Source organism: Ictidomys tridecemlineatus, chromosome 15 (assembly GCF_052094955.1).
Source record: "Ictidomys tridecemlineatus isolate mIctTri1 chromosome 15, mIctTri1.hap1, whole genome shotgun sequence".
Classification (NCBI taxonomy): Eukaryota; Metazoa; Chordata; class Mammalia; order Rodentia; family Sciuridae; genus Ictidomys; species Ictidomys tridecemlineatus.
The window spans coordinates 17,152,462-17,163,085 of record NC_135491.1 but is presented as its reverse complement, the minus strand read 5'-3'; the positions used below and the strand labels follow the sequence as shown (position 1 = coordinate 17,163,085).

The 10,624-nt window shown below is 53.2% G+C and overlaps 1 protein-coding gene across 1 annotated transcript; it reads left to right on the top strand.

Moving 5' to 3' along the window:
- The first annotated feature begins 949 nt into the window (after positions 1-949).
- Kirrel2 (kirre like nephrin family adhesion molecule 2) lies at positions 950-9,651 on the top strand. The gene is made up of 15 exons (XM_021730014.3): positions 950-1,749; positions 1,951-2,100; positions 2,652-2,801; positions 2,968-3,128; positions 3,527-3,677; positions 3,919-4,024; positions 4,104-4,252; positions 4,519-4,646; positions 4,739-4,871; positions 5,133-5,233; positions 5,379-5,598; positions 6,306-6,410; positions 6,687-6,787; positions 7,102-7,167; positions 8,427-9,651. Exons 1-15 carry the CDS (start codon positions 1,698-1,700, stop codon positions 8,760-8,762), a joined length of 2,109 nt encoding a protein of 702 aa, XP_021585689.1. The 5' UTR covers positions 950-1,697; the 3' UTR covers positions 8,763-9,651.
- Positions 9,652-10,624: the final 973 nt, after the last annotated feature.

The window sequence follows — 10,624 nt, the reverse complement described above, 5'->3', positions numbered from 1 at the left end:
GGACCTTTAATTAGCACAAACCTTCTACCTTCCATCTTGGCTGTTTTCCTTCTCTGCATGCTCCGGGGACCTCAGGCTCTCCATTTTTCCATGCCTGTGACCCCAGAGAGCCAGGAAGGGGAAGCGATGTCAGGTGTCTGGAAAAACAGTCTCATCACCTGACTTCCTCGCCAAGACTCAGGAGTCCTAGATCTGAGCCTATCCTAATTCAACATCCATGCCCTGGATCCACAACCCAGAAGCCCTCAGAATTAGGAGTCTGGGCCCCCAGGACCCTCCTCTCTCCAAGGACCCAGCAGTTCAGGTCTCCAATCCTACCGCCTCCCTCCACCCACGGGACTTCGGACAGATGTTACTGTCTGTAGCTTTTCAAATCCTCCTGGGTCCGTATGGGGATGGGAGAGAGATTGTGGTTAAATCCACTGATTCTAAGACTTAAGACCAGATATTTGATCATCACCCAACTGCACCATGCTGCTTGCCTCAAAGCACCGGGAGTTCGGGTCATCAGAGATCTCGACCTACAGTCCTGGAAATCCAAGCCCCTGCCATTTAGGGAGGCTGGAGTCTAAGAGCTCAGGAGCAACTGAGAATCTAAATGTGGACCTCAATCCCTACAGGTCCACAAATGTCAGACCCCGGATCCCATCTCTCCAGACCCTAGACCCCTCAATAAGCTCAGGGTTCCTCCCACCTGCTCGGCCAGCTGCGCAGCGTGGGAACGCCCCAGCTGGGCTTCAGGGAGCCGTCAGTACAAGCTGCGCAGTTCCCAGCCTCCCCGCCTGTCCCATCCCGGGCACTGCCGCCTCCCAGCCGTCGCCTGGCAACCAAGGCCCAGGGGCCCGGCCCCCGCGGAATGGGGAGAGGGGCTGGGCCCGGACTGCGGGGTCCTGGGAAAGGAGAGACTGGAGGCCTAGACTCCTGGGTTTTAGAGTGTGCTACGGTTTGCAGCAATAACAAGGCAGCAGAGCGATATTTTGAGGAGTTGTGTGATGTGGGGAGCTGAACCCCCTTTCTCAGGGGTCCCAGCTGTCCCTCCCGCACCGGGGTGCCCTCTCCGCGACCCGAAGACCCACGGGAGTCCTGGGCCCCGCCTCCCCAGGGCGCGGAAACTGGCGAGGCCCCAGGGGCTCCCGTTTATAGCTCGGTTTCCACTCATCACAGTCCCTGCAGGACCCGGGCTGAGCAAGTTTCTTCCACTCTTTCCCTTTTCTCCTCCTCCTCCTCCTCACCACCCGCTCCCAGGACTCTCCCCCAAAGCCGGCAGGACGCAGGTGTCCACTCCAGGCAGGACCCCCTTCTTGCACCCAGATGTTCCGGCTCCCAGACCCCAATTAGGCTGCCCCCGCCCCCGCCCCGCGCCCGTTTCCTCGGAGCCCAGACCGCGGGAGTTTCTCAATGGGAAGAGGGCGGTCCTCCCAGGGGGCGGGCGGGGGCGGAGCCAGCGGGATCAGGCCCTCTGGGGTCTCCGAGAGACCCAGCGCGCGGAACCCGCAGGCGTTTCAGAGCTTCAGAGGCTGCGGATGAGCAAAGTTGGAGGACTTCAGGCCAGAGACAGGGGGACCTCCAGTCTGGGGCGAAGAGTAGGGTGCAAGGGGGGTTCCCCTCTAGGCTGAGGAGAGATCCGCAACTAAGGAAATTGGAGCGAAGCCAGTGCAACAGCAAGTCTTGTGGACCTTGGGGGACACACACTCAGGATGCTGGTCCCCGCCCTCCTTGTCCTCCTCTTCTGCGTTAGAGGGCGTGCAGGTACCCAAGACCGGAGCGGACGAAAATGGGGAGGATTGTTTGCCGACAACCGCTTTGGGGCTGGGACTCCTGGGTCTGAGGGAGGAGAATTCTGAATTCAGAATCCAAAGAGCGAGCAGGTTGGGAACTGGACCCCTGGGTCCTGAGTGAGGGAGTTCTTTAATGCGCTAAGCTCAGATCTGCTGTTCCCCATTCTCCTAGGCCGGTCGCCCCATTTCCTGCAACAGCCTGAGGACCTGGTGGTGCTGCTGGGGGAGGAAGCCCGGTTGCCCTGTGTTCTGGGCGCATACAGGGGTCTCGTTCAGTGGACTAAGGACGGGCTGGCTCTAGGGGGAGAAAGGGACCTGCCAGGTGAGGCTGTCCTCTACTCAGGGAGCACTAGCACTAGAGTGGGACTACTAGGCTTGGGCTGTATCTGAAGTTTCTATTATGACGTTTTCAAATTTGGGAAATTGATGGGATCAGGTAAACACTGGGAGTCAGGGTTATTGAGATGCTTCTTTGGGGGTGACTCATAGAGTTTGGGATTATTTTTTTTTTACTATAAGATATTATATAAATGCATAAAGTGCAGAAAACATAAATTATAGAAGTCATGTAACCAATACCTTGGGTCATTGCTAGCTCCCCCCAAATGCCCCTTATTCCTTTCCACCATCATAGCCCAGAAGTAGGTGCTAACCTTATGTTTATAGCGGTCATTTTCTTGTTTTCCTTTCTGATTTTATCACCCCCACATTTTCTGCAATGGGAATGGGGTTTATTTCTCTGGGTCTACAGCACACTTTTTAAGTGTCTAACCATGGAATGTGTGGGTCATTTTTTGGTGTGGTATATCTGGGGATGAAGACCAGAGGTCAAGAGCTCAAACTGTGGTGTGACTGCCTTTCCCCTGACTTTAGGGTGGTCCCGGTACTGGATATCTGGGAATGCAGCCAGTGGCCAGCATGACCTCCACATTAGGCCAGTGGAGCTAGAGGATGAAGCATCGTATGAATGTCAGGCTACACAAGCAGGTCTTCGATCACGACCAGCCCAACTGCACGTACTGGGTGAGGATCCAGCCCACTTGTCCTTAAGAGCTGGGGGCGAGGGTTGCAGCCAGTACTAGCTAGGAGTATTGGAATTCAGAAAAACCAGGAAAGTGGTTGGTTGGAGCTGAGAAGATGAGGGTCTCTGGGCCCAGGATCCAGTTCTGATCCAAGATCTACCATACAGTGCCTCCAGAAGCCCCCCAGGTGCTGGGCGGCCCCTCTGTGTCTCTGGTTGTTGGAGTTCCTGCAAATCTGACCTGTCAGAGCCGTGGAGATGCCCGCCCCATCCCTGAGCTGCTATGGTTTCGAGATGGTGTCCGGCTGGAGGGGACCACCTTCCACCAGGTCAGATACAAATCCCTTTTGCTGGTCCTTGCCTATTCAGTGAAACTTAGGGTCCACTTTGATCATTCACCTAGAGTACAGGGTGAGGGCGGGGCAAGGATTCAAAGGTTAGGACCCTTGGAATGTGATTCAAGATAAGAACTCTAAGACCAGACTACCTGGATTCAAATCCTAACTCAGACATTTGCTAACTGATTGATATTGAGTATGTTATTTAACCTCTCTGACCCTCAGTTTCTTTATCTGTACAATGGGATTAATAGTATGTACCTTATAGGATAATTATGAGGATTGAATAAAATAATACCTGTAAATGCCTAGGAGTGTGCCTGACACATAGTAAGCATTACCATATATAAGGGATAGATGAAATCATTATTATTATCCATAACCTCTAGAACCTGCTGAAGGAAGGAACCACTGGGTCAGTGGAGAGCACCTTATTCTTGACCCCTTCCAGCCATGATGATGGAGCCACCTTAGTCTGCAGAGCCAGGAGCCAGGCATTGCCTACAGGGAGAGATACAGCTATCACACTGAGCCTGCAGTGTGAGTTCAGTTGGCCCTGGGGAAGAGGGGTGGGACCTAGATTCCTGGATCTGATATAGCAGGAGAGGACAGAAAGATGGCTCGTTGGGAACTGGAAGCCCAGACTGATGGCTCAAAGAAAGGAGGGAAGTACAGATTCAGCTTAGTGGGTTAGAGGGTCTGGGGACTGGATTCCTACCTAGATCGGCAATAAAGGTGTTCCAGGTCTTTGCCCACTCTGACCACTGTCTCATCCTTATAGACCCCCCAGTGGTGACTCTGTCTGCTGAGCCACAGACTGTGCAGGAGGGAGAGAAGGTCACTTTCCTGTGTCAGGCTACAGCCCAACCTCCTGTCACTGGCTACAGGTGAGGAGGAAGACTACCTCTCTCCAGCCAGAGCACCTGTTTGGGGAGACTGAGATTAACAATACCATCATCTCTGCAGGTGGGCAAAAGGAGGTTCTCCGGTGCTTGGGGCCCGAGGACCAAGGTTGGAGGTGGTGGCCGACGCCTCATTCCTGACCGAGCCCGTGTCCTGCGAGGTCAGCAACGCCGTGGGTAGCGCCAACCGCAGCACCGCGCTGGACGTGCTGTGTGAGCAGGGGCGGGGCTGTGGGTGTGACCAAAGCGGCGAGTGGCTGTAGCGCAAGGTGGGAAGACCTGGGGCTGCAAAGAGCATATAGGCAGGATTGGGCTGTGCTGGGTTAGTGCCAAAATGGGGCAGGGGCGGGTCAGGGGCGTGTAAGCGTGGACAATTTGTGGGTGTACTTAGGCTGTTGAATATGCGTTTCCAAGAGGCTGATCCCAAACCAGGGGCTTATCCTGCCCCAGCCATGTGACCCCTTCTCTTCCTCCTCCAGTTGGGCCGATTCTGAAGGCAAAGCCAGAATCCATGTCCGTGGACGTGGGGGAGGACGCCTCCTTCAGCTGTGCCTGGCGCGGGAACCCCCTCCCACGGGTAACCTGGACCCGCCGCGGTGGCGCGCAGGTGAAGCTGGATTGGGAGCCTGTGGCGGTAGTTGGCATGGCTCGGGCTTCCTTGCAAAGTCCCACCCCTGATGCCCTTTCACACTGTCCCAGGTGCTGAGCTCCGGGCCCACGCTGCGTCTTCAGTCGGTTGGACCCGAGGATGCAGGCGACTATGTGTGCCGGGCTGAGCCGGGGCTGTTGGGCCTGGGGGGTGGCACAGCCGAGGCTAGGTTGACCGTGAACGGTGAGCAAGAGGGACTTTCTAGAAATCGGCAGGGTCATGGGATAGGAAGTGGTCAAAGGGGGTGAGGTCTAAAGGGAGTGGACATGACCTTGAAAGTTTTGTAGATGGGGGCATGGGGATTGCAGGCCATTCTCTTGAAAGGGAGACTTTTGAGAGTCGGTTGGGGTTAGCTGGGAGTGCTCAGGCCTGGTCTCCCTTGATTCAGAATCGGCTCTGGGGAGGGCGAGACCTCTCCTGAGTGGTCCACAATCTGCATTCCAGCTCCCCCGGTAGTGATGGCCCTGCACTCTGCGCCCGCCTTCCTCAGGGGCCCCGCTCGCCTCCAGTGTCTAGTGTTTTCCTCTCCAGCCCCAGAAGCTGTGGTAAGGAAGAGTTCTCCCTACCTTGACCTGCCCAGCCACACCCCTGAAGCTGCTGTGACTTTTTCTGACTTTCCCAGCATCCCACCCACTTCTTCCCTCCCTCCCCAGTCTCTTCAGTGATCTCTCTCATTATTTGTGTCCCCAGGTTTGGTCTTGGGATGAAGGCTTCTTAGAGGCAGGGTCAAGAGGCAGGTTCCTGGTGGAGACGTTTCCAGCCCCAGAGGGCTACCGGGGACAAGGTCCAGGTTTGATCTCTGTGCTGCACATTTCTGGGACCCAGGAGTCTGACTTCAGCAGTGGCTTCAACTGCAGTGCCCGAAACCGGCTGGGTGAGGGAGGCACCCGGATCCGCCTGGGTCGTAGAGGTGAGACACTGGCTCAAAGACCCCAAATCTGGGGATTTCAAACCCCAGGAATGCCAGGATTCCCAGAGTAGAGCTGCCAAAGAATAAGACCACCAAATGTAGAGAGCATGAAACATTGGGGACCTCAAAACTATGGGTTCCTTGAATCCTAAGACCCCCAAACAATAAATTCCCTCAAGTACAGAATCCTAAACCGGAAGACTCCTTGTACTTAAGAACTCCAAAAAAGGAGCCCACAAATGTAGGAAATTGTAAAATAAAAGATTCCTCCAACTCTAAGACTCTCTAAAGCCCAGGAGTTTACACTCACACACTCTGAGACCTTTCAGACCTCAGATTCATGAGTTCATAAGTCCAAAACTAAGTGCACCCTATAATCCCAACAGCTTGGGAGACAGAGGCAGGAGGATCACAAGTTCAAAGCCAACCTCAGTAACTTAGTGAGACCCTAAGCAACTCAGTAAGACCCTGTCTCTAAATAAAATGCAAAAAAAAAAAAAAAAAAAGGCTGGGGATGTGGCTCAGTAGTAAGTGCCCCTGGGTTCAATCCCCAGTGCCAAAAAAAAAAAAAAAAAAAACCCACCTTGGATATTCCCAGACTCGGTGGCCTTTTGAACCACCCAGAGATCTCAAGCCTGAGCCTTGAGCCCCAGTTTCCCTGTTGTTCTTCAGTCTTTTGCTCAGCATGCCCCTTCTCCTCCCTGCAGACTTGCTGCCTACTGTGCAGATGGTGGCTGGGGTAGCTGCTGCAGCCACAACCATTCTTATTGTCATTACTGGGGTGGCCCTCTGCTGCTGGCGCCACAGCAAGGGTGAGTGCCTGATCCAGTCTCCAGTCCCAAAGCCCCCAGCCCCACCCATGGCCTGCCCACTGACTGCTGGCCCTGGGACTTACCCCTGCACAGTTTGGTTCTCCTCAGCTTTTCACATTGTCCTCAGTGTCACCACCCACTTCCAAGACAAGGTTATTATGGGCTCCCAGACTCCCCACTGAATCTACCCCAGTCCTCTCTGTTATGGCTTATTGATCCCCACAAACTGTGATCCTGCCCATCACTCACCTCAGCCTCTCACTGTTGGGGCTGCAGCCTCTTTCTCCAAGCAAAAGAACTTGGTGCGAATCCCGGGAAGCAGTGATGGCTCCAGTTCAAGGGGCCCAGAGGAGGAGACAGGCAGCGGTGAGGAACGGGTAAGACGAAAGGGTCCCAGACCTGACTGTGCTTCCAGACCCCAATAATAACCTAGTCCAACCCACAAACTCAAATGCTGCCCCAGTCCTAACAGTGATCCTAGACCCAAATGCACCCGCAGTCCACATATGCCCCTGACCATATCATTCCCTAGGCCCAATATATCCCCCAGCCTCTTGTCCTGAGTCCAGATTCCTGTTCCCAAGTGATCGCTGTGGCCTGGCCTCCACTGGCTGGCTGAAGGTCTCTGGGGTCTGTCATTGGGGCAAGAGGCTCCTCTAACCACTCCCTCTCACTATTTTCCATACCCCAGGGCCCCATTGTGCACACAGACCATAGTGACCTGGTTCTGGATGAGGAAGGGGCGCTGGACACCAAGGTGAGGAATGGGAGGGTGTGGGGTGGGGGGTGGGGGGCTCCTTCACTGTGTCTATGACTCTTTCCCTGCTTTTGTCTCCTCCATTTTCATTCTGTCTCCTCTAGACCTGAGATCTATCACTTGTGCATGTGTGAGAGCGAGCACGTGCGCACGCACGCGCGCCCGCGCGCACACACACACACACACACACACACACACACACACACACACCTCTTGGGCCATATCATCCAGCTCCACAGCCCTAATTTGCACTATTTGTTGATTCCACTTATCTGCCCTGGCCTTAGTCTCCAGCTTGAGTCCTGACCAGACATTCTTCCCCCGGCACAGTCATGTTTTAGGCCTTCTGGATGTCTCTCCTTGGTTATCCATGGTCTTCCCAGGCCCCTTCTACCCACTGGATCCCATACTAGCTTCGCATCTCCCCAAACCCATCCCACCTTTGGGATCCCACCTCAGGACAGCCCTGTTGTTTCCAGCCCCAGTCCCCTCCCTCCTCATCGTTTTCCTCTGCACTTAGCAGAGGCCTGAAACCCTCCGCGTTCCTACCTCCATCTAATTCCCTCCTTTATTCCTCCAGTCTCAGCCCAGACTTTGCCTGTTCTAGGTAGCCCATGCTTTTCTCATCACAGCCTGGTTATTCTGCCTGCAATTTTTCCATCACAGCCATAACCACTCTGTCCTGGGCTTCCCTGTCACAGCATGATCACTTTGCCAAAGGGTCCCCTGTCAGCCCCAGTCACTGCCTGTTCTTTTCCTAGTCACATCTCTGACCTCTCTGGGCTCTGCTCTATCTGGAGGTTTGTCATTCCCTCTTGGCCTGAAATCTCCATGAAGACAAGGTCCAGGCCTCCTCTGAACATGTCTCCAGCAGTGGCCCAGGGCATGATATAAAATCAAAGCCCAGGGGCTATTAGGCAGATGAATGAATGGCTGTCCTTCCCTCTGCCCCCTCCTCTGCACCACCACCCTCCCCTCAGTAGGCCTGTTCCTCTGTCTCTGTGTCATTCTTTTTTGTCCCTGTCTCTAGCTTTCTCTGCTGGTCTCCTGTCCCTTTGTCTTTGAGGCTATTTTTGTGTCTTGCTTTGTCTCTCTGCCAGTTTTTATGTCTGTCTCTCTGGGTCTTTTCCTGCTCCTGCTTCTGTCTTTTCGCCTCTCTGTAGGTCTGGAATCTATCTCAGTCTGTCTGTCCATCCTTGATCCTCACTTCCCTGTACTTTTATATGTGTTACCAATCCAAGTCCCATTTGTCCCCTCAGGACCCAACCAACGGTTACTACAAGGTGCGAGGGGTCAGTGTGAGCCTGAGCCTTGGTGAAGCTCCAGGAGGAGGCCTCTTCCTGCCACCCTCCTCCCCCCTTGGACTTCCAGGGACCCCTACCTTCTATGACTTCAACCCGCACCTGGACATGGTTCCCCCCTGCAGACTGTACAGAGCCCGGGCAGGTTATCTCACCACGCCTCATCCTCGAGCTTTCACCAACTACATCAAACCCACATCCTTTGGACCCCCAGAGCTGGCGTCTGGGACTCCCCCCTTCCCGTATGCTGCCTTCCCCATGCCAAGCCACCCACGTCTCCAGACTCATGTGTGACATCTCCAACTGAAGAGTCCTGGGATTTTCAACTTGCCATAATGGGTTGTCCTGATTTCTGAGGGACCAGAACAAAATGACAACCTTATTCCTCCAAAGTTGAACATCAAGGCTGGGGGGGGGGAAGGATCATTACAATTATCAGGATCATTTATACATAGTGAACTCAGCCAAAGCAAATGCCCTAAGTGGAAGCAATATGGCCATTGTGCCCACCTATTCTGCTGTGGAAAAGGTATTCAAGGGTTTAGGAATGTAGGTCAGTGGTCGAGAACTTGCCTAGTCTGAAAGAGGCCCTAGGTTCAATCCCCAGTAACACACACACACACACACACACACACACACACACACACACAAGATATTCAAGATGCAAGGCCCTTTGCAGAGGTTGAGGACAGAGGGTGATGAAAGTTAGGGGCAGGAATGGAAGTCATTTCTAGTTACTGAGGAAATATATTTCAAGAAGACGACTTGCATTGAGAAGAAAGATAGTATAGGGCAGATCAAGATGGAAGACATAAGCCAGGCATGGTGGCACATGCTTGTAATTCCAGCCACCTCTGAGGCTTAGCAAGGCCCCTTTGTCAAAATAAAAAAGACTGCTAATGTAACTAAATGGTAAAGTGCCCCTGAGTTCAATACCCAGTACCACCAACAAGGGGGGAAAAAGACACTCTCACTGTGTCCTGGCTTTCCCTGACAGCACTTTATTTAGCCAATAGAAGTGCAGCCATCTTGATTCCTTCCACCTTCCTTAAAGACTCAGAAAGAGCTGAACTCAAACAGTGGGGATAGGGTGAGAACTATCATTGTGGGGATGAAGGAGACTCTGGGGATAAGAATATTTATGTTTATTAAAAAAAAAGAAAGCCAAATAGGCAAGCATGTCTGGAAGATTTTTCTGGTATTATTCCTTTTCTTCTTCAAGGAAGAGGTCAATCAAACATGTTCTAAGGGTCTTCTTCTACCCTAGCCTGGGAGGGGACTGTAGGAGCCAAAACTCTGAGCCACCTCTCAGTCTCTTGCTACCTGTTTAACACTCTAGATGTTTTAAATATACAACTACACAAATCTATACATACACTTGAATACTCAGAGCTGCAAACAGAAATATAGATACCCATGTACCCACAGGACACACACATAAAAGTCCATATTGATGCACACTTGTGACACAGCTGCCCCAGTTAGCCAGGGAAAATAGAATTCTAAGCTGTCATTTGAGGAGACAAAGCAGTGAGCACTGAAGGGGAGAAGACTCAGGATGGGCAAATGGAAATCCCTTGGTCCTTAGAGTGAGGATAGGGGGCCAGACCTTTGTCCTGAGGTGCTGGGTCCTTGATGGATGCCTGACTTAGGTCATCCTTAGAAAGGGCCTGGGAGCTTTGGTTCATGGATCCTTGGGCTAGAAGTTAAAGGTCCTGACACCAGGGACTTAAGAGGCAGGATAGGAAGACTGAACTTCTAGGTCTGAGGAAGAAAGGGTGGGAGGGTGGTTTGCCTCTGTTTCTGAGGGAAAGGGGGCCTGGGGCTTCCTCTGAAAGAGGATGGAAACGGATCTCAATCGCTGTGTTCTTGATTGAGGAAATTTGGGAGACTGAATTCTTGTGACCTCCAGAGAGGAATTTATTGGGAGGGGAGTTCCCCATGCTGGCATCCCTGGCGGAGGACAAAGCCGCTTATGGGTGTCTGGATCTGAAGAAGGAGAGAGCTGTGCGTGACAGCCTGAAGGAGGACTCAAAATCCCAAACCGCACAGCCCATGAACCAGACTCCTGGCTGGGTTTTTGCAGGAGTGGTTAGGTCGCCTGGAATCTCAAGGGGCGGGGGCCTGGAGCTGGCTCCCACTCGGGGTTCCGGAGC